This window comes from Calidris pugnax, unplaced genomic scaffold, assembly GCF_001431845.1.
Source record: "Calidris pugnax isolate Ruff unplaced genomic scaffold, ASM143184v1 scaffold273, whole genome shotgun sequence".
Classification (NCBI taxonomy): domain Eukaryota; kingdom Metazoa; phylum Chordata; class Aves; order Charadriiformes; family Scolopacidae; genus Calidris; species Calidris pugnax.
The window spans coordinates 5,669,697-5,683,241 of record NW_015094508.1 but is presented as its reverse complement, the minus strand read 5'-3'; the positions used below and the strand labels follow the sequence as shown (position 1 = coordinate 5,683,241).

Below are 13,545 nucleotides of genomic sequence, written 5' to 3'. Positions count from 1 at the left end.
GTACGGATTTGATGGGTGGACTGTTCAGTGGATAAGGAACTGGCTGGATGGTCACATCCAGAGGGTGATACTCAACGGCTCGAAGTCCAGATGGAGAGCAGTGACAAGTGGTGTCCCTCAAGGGTCTGTGCTGTGACTGATACTGTTTAACATTTTTATCGATGATATAGACAGAGGGATTAAAGGCACCATCAGCAAGTTTGCAGACGACACCAAGCTGTGTGGTGTTGTCGATACACCTGAGGGATGGGATGTCATCCAGAGGGACCTGGACAGGCTGGAGAGCTGGGCCCAGGTGAACCTCATGAGGTTCAACAAGAGCAAATGCAAGGTTCTGCACCTGGGCCGAAACAATCCTCGCCATCAGGACAGACTAGGGGGTGAGGTATTAGAAAGCATCCCTGAGGAAAGGGACTTGGGGGTGCTGGTGGATGAGAAGCTGGACATGAGCAGGCAGTGTGCACTTGCAGCCCAGAAGGCCAATCACATCCTGGGCTGCATCAAAAGAAGTGCTACCAGCAGGTCCAGAGAGGTGATTCTTCCACTTTACTCTGCTCTGGTGAGACCTCACCTGGAGTATTGTGTGCAGGTCTGGAGCCCTCAATATAGGAAAGACATGGACCTGATGGAGCAGGTCCAGAGGAGGGCCACTAAAATGACCAGGGGGTTGGAGCACCTCTGCTACAAGGACAGGCTGAGGGAGCTGGGGTTGTTCAGCCTGGAGAAGAGGAGGCTCCGGGGAGACCTAATAGCAGCCTTCCAGTACCTGAGGTGGGGCTACAGGAGAGATGGGGAGATTCTGTTTACAAAGGCCTGTAGTGACAGGACGAGGGGAAATGGCTTTAAGGTGGAGGGGAGCAGATTTAGATTGGATATTAGGAGAAAGTTCTTTACTGTGAGGGTGGTGGAGCACTGGAACAGGTTGCCCAGGGAGGTAGTTGAGGCCCCTTCCCTGGAGATATTCAAGGTGAGGCTCGATGAGGTCCTGGGCAACCTGGTCTAGTTGGGGGTGTCCCTGCTGACTGCGGGGGGGTTGGACTAGATGGCCTTTGGATGTCCCTCCGACCTGGGCAATTCTATGATTCTATCCTCTATGTTCTGTGGACTGTATCTAGAAGTCTATGTTGTGATTTTTTTTTGGTGATGTTCTTTCTCCATAGGTCAAGAAAATGGCTTTTATCACATCAATGAACAAAAGTTTATTGACAGGTATGTCAGTGGATAACTTCAAATTTTTGATGTATTTTAAAACAAAGAGGAGAAGGGCTAGGATCTGAGCTTGGAGATTGTCTTCTAGTTAGTCCCTCTTACTAAATTTTGCAATCTTAGTACATCTCTTATAAGAGCATGTAGTGATAGGACACGGTGTAATGGCTTCAAACTGAAAGAGGGTAGATTTAGATTAGATAGTAGGAAGAAATGTTTCACTGTGAGAGTGGTGAGGCACTGGAACAGGTTGCCCAGAGAAGTTGTGGATGCCCCATCCCTGGAAGTGTTCAAGGCCAGGCTGGATGGGGCTTTGAGCAACCTGCTCTAGTGGGAGGTGTCACTGTCCGTGGCAGGGGGGTTGAAACTCGATGATCTATAAAGTCCCTTTCAACCTAAACCATTCTATGATATCTGGATTAACAATTGCAACTTTGCAGGAGTGTGGTGAAAGTAAAGGAAATTAAGAGAAAACACTGGGAAGTATTTTACTCAGTCTCTAATGTATTTCTGTATGTAATGTGGCTTCTAAATTTGCAGTCCTTCTTGTGATAGCTAGAATTCACTAATATAGTTCCACACGCTAAAATAACACTGGCCTTAATAATATGTGGTTTAAAGGAAGAATTGTAAGAAAGACATATCTACATGTCTTACTTCAGACATGTAGAGAGCAAGTTTAAAATGTGATACTGCTTTTAAACTTTTTGTGACCTTCACACTGTTCAGCGTTGTTTGTTTGTTTGTGGTTTTGTTTTTATTTTCCTTCAGTGCCACAGAAAATTTGGAACAAGATACAGAGGAAGTGCAAATCTCTCTCCAGAACAAAACATTAGCCTTGCAAAGGTAGAATTTTCTTCCTCTTTATTTGGAGGTTTTCTGTTTGTTTATGTGTGCACACATACATGTACATATATATAATTCTGATTAAAACATTTCAAAGTGTTATGGTGTGTATTAGAAACATGAGGGATTAGAAACATCAAACCTGTAGGAAAGTGGATGGAGGTACCATAAAGAAAAAAAAAATTCAAGTTGAAACATGCAAACCCAAAGTTTCCTGCAAAATTGTGTAAGTCTGGCTGTATAAATCAGTAATTGCATTTCTTGGCAGTATTTTACAAATGTTTATGAAAAGGTGGAAGCTGATAGGCATTATACCTCTCCTGTGTTACGTGGCTGTTCATTTGAACTCCCACCTTTGCCCAGCTTCCCTTCTGCAGACTCTGGGATTATTAAATGGTGTCTGAGTACGTTTGGCAAGAGAGAAAGGAATTGTCACTCCCACAAATAATCATTGATGCACCTTTCTTGTCGTGAGAGTTAAGGCCCATTATTTAACAAGTATGATATCAAAAAAGTACTGAGTATTTTATATATATAATTCCAACGTGAAAGTAGACATAAATAGAACCTTGAAAATATCCTCTCTGTTACTTATCTAAATCTGCTTCTCTCTGTTTCTTATCAGTTCTCATCCATTATATGTTTCTTCCCCCACAATATGCAGGAACCAACTTATGGTTGCCCTCAGAAACAAAATGAAGCAAAACGATCATGACTCACGGTAAGGTGTTCTTGGGGAAAGGATGGGTAGAAAGGAATGGACTTTACACAGTTTAATTTGACACATTTCTACATTACTTTGTTGTACATTTTTTAAAAGCCAGGTTCCTTCTTGTTTAGACTGAATGATAAACCATCACCTTCTGGCTAGAATCAGCACGATCAGACTTCTTATACCCAGGGTGGATTTGGGCTCTGAATTAACCAACATTTCATTACAGAGATGATAATTTTTTATTCACTATTGAGAACTGTCTTCATAAGAAAGAACTCTCAAAAGTTTTTTTGTCTTTAATGCGTGAGTTACCTGCGTTTATAATAGTTGAGCACATATTACAGGCTTGTAACAGAGCCTTGCCTCTGCCTTGCTGCCTTTGTTAATTAATCGTGTAGGAGCTTCATGCCTTTGAAACAGAACTCAAAAGTTTCAAACGTTTAAAATTAGCTTTTAACTTTCTGCCCAATATTAACGGGTGCACACATATGACATATAATATGAGAAACTTAGTTCCTGTCAGAAATACAACTGAATACGTTGCATCTCTGTGATGTCCCTGCCACGTGCCATAATTCAAGAGCTTCAATTCTTGGCCATTTTCAAGTGCCTGGGCTTAATGGATGCCTTCCAAGGTCTGTGATTTGAAATGTTAAACTGAAGTGAAATAAAAACATCCTTTATTTTGGTGTTGGGGTAAATGGGTTTTTTGGTCTTATCCAAATAACTGCTGTTGAAATAGTCTTAAGGTATACAACTGTTTCCTCCCTTAGACTAATCATGGAAACTATGAAACACATACTAAAGCTCACCAGCTCAGTACTTCATTATCAACAGGTAAGTGGCACTTGTACCAACTTCAACATGGGCAGCAGCATAATTTGAAAGTAACAGGATTACACAAGTCATTTGAAGCTAAATATGCGGCCCAAAGGGTGCAGTTTCTACTGGTGTTAAAATTACTGAAATGATTACTTAAACTGACTATGTAAAAAAGTCTGTTTCTAGAGCTGCCTTTAACTGCTTTTGTTGCTTGAATGAGCATCTTTGAATGTTTTTTGGGGCCAAGAGTCTAGAAAAATACATTATTTTTTTTTCTTTTAGCAAGCACGTGAGAAAGAACAGAAATTGAATGACATTAAAAAGAAAAGACTCTGTAAGTGTGCTAACTATATTGACTTTGGTATTTGAATGCACAGTTCATATTTTAAAGTTTTTCTTGTAGCTGTATTAACTTACATCTGAAGTAACTGTGAAACCTTCATCACAGTTATAAAACTTTTCAACAGAGTAGGAAGCACTGTAAAAATGAGCTGGTGTGTTGCCTTCTTGAGCATGAGACTGACATGTTAGAACGAGAGCTGCAGGAAGATACTCGAAAAGAATGTAGTGCTGTTTTATTTAGTGTAAACTCCCCAGAAAATTGCACATCATTTAGTAATTTAAATCAATCCTGCAACACCTAAAGGATTTATTTTTTTTTTTTGTCAGACTGCACCTTGGTATGAAATGTTTGCAAAAAAGGGCAGACAATTTATGTACAAAGAACTCTTGCAGTAGTATACATGTTGGTATTCAGTAGTCTTGTTAAAGTGGGTCAATCTTGCCAGGCTTGGCAACCAGGCTTGCTAACAGTTTTGACAACTATTGTTGGTTTCATGCATAGGAAGTGGTGTATATGTTCACAGTAACAGACAAACACCATGAAATATCTGTCTTCATAGGAAAACCGAACATCCCCAGTATCTTCAGAAATACAGGAAGGAATGCTGTCTCAGCATTCTTTCGATGTATGAACTGTCCCTAGATGGCTTTATTCAGTCTAGTTTTCAGCCAGGCTTCCTATAAAAAACTAGAAATAGTCACTGGTGGTGTCTCTATGTCCCTTGTACCACTTTGGAATTTGGTTTTGATCAAATTTGAAACAGGGAAAGGGTCTTAAACACCTCTGACTATAAAAGTTGTGACAACCCAAGATGTGGTATAGGACAGATGTTCAAATGCCCGTGTCTGACGGAAATGCAGAAAGCACACAAAGTACTTTCTCTTTTCCTAGCAGCCAGGGAACCAATTGGTGTACTTTGATACCAGGAAGCCACAGCATGTTGCCTCTTGGAAGAAAGGAATATCTTGAGGTATATTGGAGGGAAGGCACGGAATGTGAAGTTAGGGTTATTGCAGTGGAAGTGCCTTAAATGTCTGTGAGGAAAAAAACCACATCTTTAGTTCTACTGCTCACCTAGCTACTTCCTAACACTTCATTTTCCTAATAATGGAACAGTACTAAAAAAACACGGAAGACAGAAACTACTGGAAATTCATGACATGAAGAAAAAACAAAAGGAGGAACAAGTGAGGACGAGTACAAGTGAAATCCTGGAGAAGATACAAGACACCTTTAAAAAAGAGAGAGAGCTTACTACAGTAATTCAAAATGTATTCCAGGTAATGTGTTGCAGCTTTTAGAAGCAAGTTTGCCCCTTTGCATTACAATCAAGATAACATAGTGTGTGGTAAATGTAACTTCAAACAAAACTGTGTTTTCTAAAACTTTGAGTAACGATGGTAATGGAAAAACTGCTGTATAAAAGGAAAACTATTGCTTTAAAGGCTAAAACCATGAAATTGTCAGACTTCTTTGGAATAATTGTTTATGGAGCTGTAAACAGTCTATCAATCTATCTATTCCTTTGTTCCCTTAAAGGTACAAAAATAACGCATTTTCTCAAATAATGTCTGTCACAGCAGTGGCTGTATTTCCTTACACAGAGAGTCACCCCTACACCTCCCCCAGATCAGTTGGTTGGCAAAAATAAGTAGGTCTTAATGCCGTGATACCCATGAGCCAGACCCAGCGCTCCTCAGGCTGCCCCTCCTCAGCACATGGGCTCCTCTGTTTGTGTCCCCCCGGCAACCACAGCCAGTCTCCAAAGACTTTGAGTGGTGTATCCTTCAGCCTTTTGGTTTCCCACTAGTCTATGCCCGTGCAGCTGGCTGGCAGGTCATCTGCAGCGTGGGGTCACGGCAAGTCAGGAAGAAAAGCTCCAGGGTTGGGAGCAGGGTGGAAGAGACTCCTGCAGCATCCTGTGCTCGGAGGGGTGCCGCTGAACGTCACGTGCACTTGTGCCACGGGCTGGTGCTTGGCCTCTCACTGTGTCACTTGTCCCGGTGTCCTGAGCCTGGTCCCACAGACCAGTGACTTGGGTACAAAGATGGGAGGCACTCTGAATTGCAACTGCGGCGCTCCCGGTTTGATCTGCAAACGGGCTACGAAATGCCAGCTAAGCACTCACAGAGTTTATTTAAAAAATTTAGACTGGGGAAAAGAGAACATATTGGAGGGCTTCAGGTAGAAGATGGGATATAAGCATGCTGTGATGATGATCGAAGAATGACAAGGACAGAAAGAGCCACATGTTTTTGTATTGCATGCTGTGTCTACTAGGAGTTTGCATTGATGACAATGTTACATCTCAAATTGAGGATGAGAAATTAAGCATCTTAGCAGCTTTTAGATTAGATTCCTAGAATTATCTTCTGGCTTTGTATTCTTAAAATCTCCTGAGCTGTAAGTAGAGCAAGTCCTCTTTGCCAAAATGGAATAATTCCCATTTTTAATCCAGAACGGCAGGGAGAGAATGTTGACAGTGTTATCTTATGTTTAAGGCAAACTTTATTTTATGTGGTTTTTTAAAAAAAAATTTTTAAAAATCCTCTAAATTCCTATGCTTGAAACAGATGGTGTTTGCAATTTCAAAGCAGCGCAGGGCTTTTTGCCTGTGTATTGACAATATGATTTAAAACAATACTTCCCTTTTTCTGCTTCCCGCCTACTACAAACACTGCTGGGACTTTCAAGGGTTTATGAATTAAAAATTTAAAAACAGCTTTTGAGATATTTTACTAGAAATAATCCTCTTTAAAGGCTTTTTTTTTTTTTAACCGAGAATCTTTCTTTCTTACAGAATATCATAATTGCGAGCGGAGTTGACTGGGCAGAAGATCCATCTTTAAAGGCAATTATTCTACGGCTTGAAAAAAATGTCAATATTCTGTGAGTCGGTCAGGAGAAACAGGGTGTGATTTTATGCAGTGTATGTAACCCGTGTACTCAGCTTTGATAGATGAATAGGAACACTTTAGGAATTTGAAATTTTAATCTCTCTGCAAAGTTCTTGCTTTCTCCAGAGACGCAGAATGCGGCCGCGCGAATCTTATTAAAATGAAGTTTAGTTACTGGTAGGCCAGAAATGTTTTAACAAGTAGCGTAGCTGACGAAACTGCCCAAAGAGCTCATTTCCCTCAGAAAGGCAGTAAATAAGAAATATAAATATAAAATGAATAATAATATCTCTATTTTAAGCCTTTATGTAAAAGTGGGTTTAAACTAAGGCCCTGCCCTTTCTGGCCATCCAGGAAAAAAGGCCAAATTGGGAAGCTCGGTTAAGTCTTTCTTTGGGTTTTGGTTTGGTTTGTTGTGGTTTTTTATTAAAGCCTTACATGTGATTTTAAAGACTGAAAAGTTTATACTTTTAATTGTCAATGACTGCGCTCACCCCACCCTAGACACGACCCTACGTGCCGCCCCCAACGTTGCAAAACGCCGCCAACCCTCGGGGGAAAACTCTGGGGGGAGGGGGGAAAAAAAACCAACTTCGAGCAATTTTTTGTGTGGCAAAGCTGTTATTTTAAACACGCTTCCGGAGCGACAATCGCGCCGGCGTTGGAAGGGAAATAAAAAAAAGAGCAGGCTGCTGTTGCGCGCGCCGTGTTGAGAAGGGGGCTAAGCGAATGCCGGCTTTTAAAAAGGAAGAAATAAAATATAAAACACCCGAAAAAAAAACTGGAGTAATGTGGTGTATTGCGGGGACGTTTACCCCGCCGGGCCCCGCCCACAGCGGGCGTGCCCACGCCCGCTGTGGGCGGAGCCCCGTCCCGCTGTGGGCGGGGCCCGGCGCTGCCCCTCAGGCGCGGGCGGCGGGGGTGAAGGCGGCGGGGGGTCACCATGGGCAGTAAGATGGCGGCCGCCACTAGGGTCGTTCAGGTAACGGCGGGCGGCCCCCCACTCACCCACTCCTCCCCCCGCTATCCCGGGGAGGCGGTCTGGCCGCGTTCGGGGAGGGCGGAAGGGATCGCTTCGCTTCGCCGCCGCCGCCGAGGCCTGCGGCCGCCGGGGCCTGAGGCGGCGCCGGGGGAGGCCGGTGTCCTTGGCTGGGTGGTGGGGCCTGCCACCGGTGTCGGCGGTGATTTGATGCCGGTGGCCCGGTTTTCTGGTATTAAGGGATGCCGCAGGGTAGCCGCCACTCTTTTGTGCGCCGTTGCAAAAGGGAGGGCTGTTCGGCATCACCTTTCTAAGCCATCCCTCCTCAAGGTGAAGGTGGGACGCGGAGTCTGCTTCAAAAGGCGCGTTTCGAAAATAAGCAGCGCGGCTTCGGCTACCCAGCACTATTATTTATAGCTGCTTCGTAGTGGAACTTAGCTGAACAAATGCGTACAGGCATGTATGTACATAGCACAGCTAGCAGTTCCGTGTGGGAGAATTTTATAATTGCATTCATGCGGCTGTGGTAGCATTTTGTACCCTTCTCCCTTTCAGAGAAGGAAGAGAAGGCTGGTTCTTGCTCGGGACATTAGGGTAGAGGAATGCCTTTAAAGGTGTAATTTCTCCTGCCATAGACATTAGTAAGTTTATCAGAGGGGCGGTACAGGAGGCAGCAGTATTGGAATGGTTGTTTAATAAGTTGTATGTTCCATTTTATTGTTGTGAAGGTAATGTGTGTCTAGAAATATATTTTATTCTCCTTGTTTCTCCTGCTACCTTGCCTTGTTCTAGGTAGTCAAGCCACATACTCCATTAATTAAGTTCCCAGACAGAAAAAGCAGCCCCAGACCTAAAAGTAAGTATTTCATCTGTAGATACTACTTGCGCCACACTTCTTTGCATTTACTGTTTTATATAGGAAGCAGCACACAATTTTTCTGTTTCAACTATGCAACACAACTTATTTTGACGAGGGTTTCTGAAACAGTTGTTTTAGTGTGAAGGCACCTCTTTGATTCTCCTTTTCAGACTCTATACAAATGTGGGAATACACATTTTACATGCATATTTTTACTTCTTGGTCGAAACAGGACCACGAAGATTTCCGGTATTGTTTTCCTCCTTTACATGTTAACATGTAAAGTCCTATTTTTCCAAATAGTAATATTTGCCTGAAATGATGGTGCTTAAGTCAGTTTGAAGCAGCTTCAGGTATTACATGATATTTCCAGAAGTGATGTTGCTTTTTCCTCACATTTTATTTTTGTAGGTGGTGTATGCAATGTTTGATGTTTGAAACTAGTATTATATCTGGGAGAGCCATCCCACTGCACATTTGAAGAAGCATTTCCTTTTGCTTCTAATTGATGCTGAGAAAAAAATAATTTAATCGCAGACTTTCACATTATTTTTTTATACCTATGTTGATATTTATAGGTTTCCCAATACTGTTACATGTAGACATCAAAGTTATGCAAGTGGTACATAGTTTTAATACTCCTTTTGAGTCAACACAGCATTTGAAACTAAAGTAGGAGAGGTCTTAAGAAGCTCTGCTATGTTATTTGCCCTTGTTTAGAAAGACCATACCACATTATTTGCAACAGCATTATCACACTTGTGATTTAGCTTTAAGTTTAGTTTATCCATCAACATTACAAAGTGTCTGCAGTGCATCTAAGTGCCATTTCAGACTTAGGTGTGAACTCTTCGAGAGCCATTTTCTGTGGCAACTTTCTGTCAGTTCTGTACATGGTGCACAGGCAGCCAAACACACCACCGCTCATGCCAGGGAACTGCTTTATCAAAGGCTTGGAGACATGCTACTTACCTCTTGTTTATCTCTGCATTGGAAGATTTTTGTGACTATATCTTTTACATATGTTAGACTTTTTTACCTTAATCAAGTTCTGTCATCTCACCAGTAAATTTCAAACTACCTCATCTTGCTTCAATGCTGAAGCAATAACTGTATTTTACTGCACCAGACTATTGCTTCTGCATAGCCAAACCGAGCTCTGCAGATCAAGACTAAACTTTTAGGGATGTCTGTGTGTGAAAGGCCAGCCAAATTCTTTTACCTCATTAGTACTGCAGCATGATGGTCTCAAAAAGGGAAGGCAAAAATGTGGTAGAGACTGTATCTGAGCTAAAACAACAGCAGTATTAAGTCTGGTACTTTTGAGTCTTGACTTCTGATGTTTTTAATGCATCTACTCCAACTACACTTCAGGCTGAAAATTGCAGTGGAGGAAAATCCTTGGCAAATCTCTAGGCTTTTTTGTGTTATACGAAACAAATTTGGATAAACTGTTTCCCATTTTTTCATGTATAAGGCGTGTTATTTCTTCAAACAAAATACTTTGCCCCCGTTTAGAATGTGCTCATTCCGATGGGGTGTGTCTTCCTCCTTGCTCCGTTTGGAATCCTCCGTAGTTCCTTAACCACCTGACAAACTTAGGACTTTGAGATGCAGTTTTCTGGCTGAGGACTTCTGAATATGCTTTTCTGTGCTGGCTTATTTTTTTTACCAGTGGTGGCTTGACCTCATTGTGGCAGTTGTTTGGTGTCCCAATCCTGCCATTGACTCAGACTCACTATGGCTAAAACTGGCTCCTCTCGGTTGTCCTTACTGGTGGTGTTGGAGGCAGGAGGGAGAGAGGCAGGCAACGCTGTGGTATTTTAACTCCTCACATTCTTTGACTCATCCAGTCTTGATGCTGCTTAATTTGTAACTATATAGTCCCTCTGTCCCAGCTGTTTAGATGTTGCATTTGTCTTGCTCGTTTTTCAGGAGCACTGAGAGGGGCTTCCTGTGTAAGCATTCTGCTTTATCTGATGTTTTAACTCAATATTGGGAGGTGTGAGTGCTTATGAGGTAAACACTGCGGTGAGACTCCGTCCTGCCTGGAGGGGTGATTGCGTACTGCCCTTGTAAAATCAGCTGTGGTGGGACAGGCCTAAGGTTCAGAACGCTGACTTTGACAATGTTGCCCTTTTGTCATCTCTTCTCCTATCCGCAACCTCAAGGCACCTTCTCTAACGTGAATTCCTTAAGCCTAGCTCCTGTAAGCTCCTCACCTGCGAAGTACTTTGTGCACTCCTTGGTCCCTGCATTTCATTAACATTGATTGCTCATGCCTGGTATTTGGTGGCCATTCTGCACATCATTAACAAAATCTGGTATCATCCATTTTGAAATATCAAAAATGAGTACAACACTGCATTGCGTGTTGCGGCATGTTGTAGATGTGAGGTTTATCTTTCTGTAAGCCTCTACCTCTTTTTCACTTGTCTTGTCTTTACAGTCACAGTAAACAAAAAAAACCCATGATCTCAGTGGATCTTAGTGATTTATTTTAGTTATCTCTCAACATAATGGCTTCTGTACATTTATGACACTGTATGCTTTTTGTGCAAGTACAGTAAAAAGGCCTTTTTTAGGATATATGCCGATTTATCCTGTTTCTGCACCAGTATTTCTGCCACTTAAACATGTTTTTACTGTTGAAATTTTTTCACTATTGATGTATTTAACAATAAAAACAAGTAGAGTGTCTGTATTTGTTATCGTGAAGAAAATTGTCAATAACTGGTAGCTTTTATTGGCTGCTCTTTAACTAATTTTACAGTCTCGTTATGTCTCTGTAAATGGTTTTGCAATCTGGGTTTCAGTACAGGAATCTCTACAAGCAAGCGTGCCACCTCTCCATGCTTCAAAAGCACAGGAGTCTGCAGGAGGCAGATCGCCGGCCTTTCAGAGCACTCCGCCTGTTAGTAGAGTACAAGGCACACCAGACACTTCGGAATTAGCAAGAACCTTACCTCAGAAATACAGAAGGAAAGCTATGTCAGACGAAGAGATTGAGTTTATTCAAGTAAGTTTCATTTATTGGTGTGTATTCTCTGTCTTTACCCAGCATTTCTATACCTTCTTCAAAGTTTCAAATCTGGTATCACCTTGTCATTCTTGGTGAGGGTGCACTCCCAGCTTTGATGTGCAGTACCCAAGCTACAGATTCTTAATACACAGCTCTCACCAATTAGTAGCTTGTGGTACTGCTGAGTAGAGAGATGCAGACTTCAAACAGGCACACAGGTATCTAGCCATAGCCGTAGCCTGCGTTGATCGCCGTCCTACCTGTTTTGCAACGGCCGTTTAATGTGTAATTGGGATGTGCTGGACGGGAGCCCAGGGGCCGGCTCTTACACCAGCGAAAGCTATTATCAGGTGACTGAAGTCCAAAATATTTCTCAAACTAGTTTCTGAAGTTACTGATTAGTAAGTTAACTCTTGTATTTCATAGTATCATAAAATCATAGAGCGGTTAGAGTTGGAAGGGACCTTAAAGATCATCTAGTTCCAACCCCCCGGCCGTGGGCAGGGACACCTCCCATTAGACCAGGTTGCTCAAAGCTCCATCCAGCCTGGCCTTCAACAGTCTTCCACTACTGTTCCTAGTAGTGGAAACATTTCATTAAACTTGATAGAAATATTTTCCACAATATTTTTAAATACAGTATTGTACATGAAAGGCAAGAAAAACCTGCTTTTGTTCTGTAACAATTCTCAGTTGTAAGCACTGATGCTTTAAAAGGGAAAATGCACAAAACTTGAAGAACTTGTGAGGCAGGTGTGAGATTGAAATGAAAAGACGCTTGCATAGCTTTGTTAACAAGGACACCTACAGTGTCATGATGTCAGTAATCAAGTTTTCCTGCATGTGCGTCTATAACAGTGCTAAAGATGATTTGATCTTGATGTCCTGTTCTTTTAGTGGAATATATTCAGCTGTCTGCTTTTCCTTTACAGCGTGGAGGCCCAGAATAAGCATGGAAGATTAATTCGTTGCCCACCGTTGAAGAATGACGTATTGTGTTCACAATAAAATATTAGAAATGATTGTACACTAATAGCTTTAATAAAAATCCGTCTGAGGGTGAGAAGGTTGACACAACACACTATGTATTGATTTGTGATTGCGAAGGATTTTCTGTTGACGGCTAACTAGCAATTGAATATATTTGATGTCCACACCATTAAAGTATTTTTCTAATTAGCCATTTGCAAACTTGACAATATTAACTCGGTCATGTTATTTTTCTACTTAAAAAGATTCGGATGTCTCATCAGGAATGATTTGAGGGGCAGGAAAGGGACACCGAGGTATTTTCAGAGGTGATTGAGACTTTGTGGGTGTTCTGAGCTGTTGCACAGCTTTGGTCGGGCAGTTGCGTGGTGGCCATTTTCCCTGAATCTGAGGTTGGGAGCGAAATACAAACAGGTTATCGTAGAATCTTAGAATGGTTTGGGTTTGAAGGGACCTTTAAAGGACACCTACTCCAACCCCCCTGCAATAAGCAGGGACATATTCAACTACATCAGGCTGCTCAGAGCCCTGTCCAACCTGACCTTGAATGTTTCCAGCGATGGGGCACCTGCCACCTCTCTGGGGAAGCTGTTCCAGTGCTTCACCACCTTCAGAGTGAAAAATGTCTTCCTTGTATCCAGTCTGAATCTTCCCTCCGTTAGTTTACAGGCACTACCCCTTGTCCTGTTGCTACAGGCCCCAGTCAAAAGCCTGACACATCCATCTTATGAGCCCCCTTCCCCTCTCCAGGCCGAACACCCCCATCTCTCGGCCTGTCCCCGCAGGGCAGGCGCTCCAGCCCCCTGGTCGTATTTGTGGCCTCCTCTGGACCGGCTCCCAGAGGTCCGTGTCCTTCCTCCAGAGCC

The 13,545-nt window shown here is 42.5% G+C and overlaps 2 protein-coding genes across 2 annotated transcripts in view; both read left to right on the top strand.

Annotated features, from left to right (window-relative positions):
* CENPH (centromere protein H) overlaps nt 1–7,289 on the top strand; it is a 9,822-nt gene extending 2,533 nt beyond the window's left edge. The window contains exons 3-9 of the mRNA XM_014964879.1: nt 1,161–1,209; nt 1,978–2,052; nt 2,717–2,773; nt 3,541–3,604; nt 3,872–3,923; nt 5,049–5,212; nt 6,733–7,289. Of these exons, the coding sequence (XP_014820365.1) occupies nt 1,161–1,209; nt 1,978–2,052; nt 2,717–2,773; nt 3,541–3,604; nt 3,872–3,923; nt 5,049–5,212; nt 6,733–6,825 (554 nt within the window). The 3' untranslated portion in view covers nt 6,826–7,289. The remainder of the gene's footprint in view (nt 1–1,160; nt 1,210–1,977; nt 2,053–2,716; nt 2,774–3,540; nt 3,605–3,871; nt 3,924–5,048; nt 5,213–6,732) is intronic.
* Nucleotides 7,290–7,689: 400 nt separating this feature from the next.
* MRPS36 (mitochondrial ribosomal protein S36) lies at nt 7,690–12,868 on the top strand. Its single transcript, XM_014964823.1, has 4 exons — nt 7,690–7,811; nt 8,601–8,664; nt 11,484–11,686; nt 12,622–12,868. Exons 1-4 carry the CDS (start codon nt 7,773–7,775, stop codon nt 12,637–12,639), a joined length of 324 nt encoding a protein of 107 aa, XP_014820309.1. The 5' UTR covers nt 7,690–7,772; the 3' UTR covers nt 12,640–12,868.
* Nucleotides 12,869–13,545: the final 677 nt, after the last annotated feature.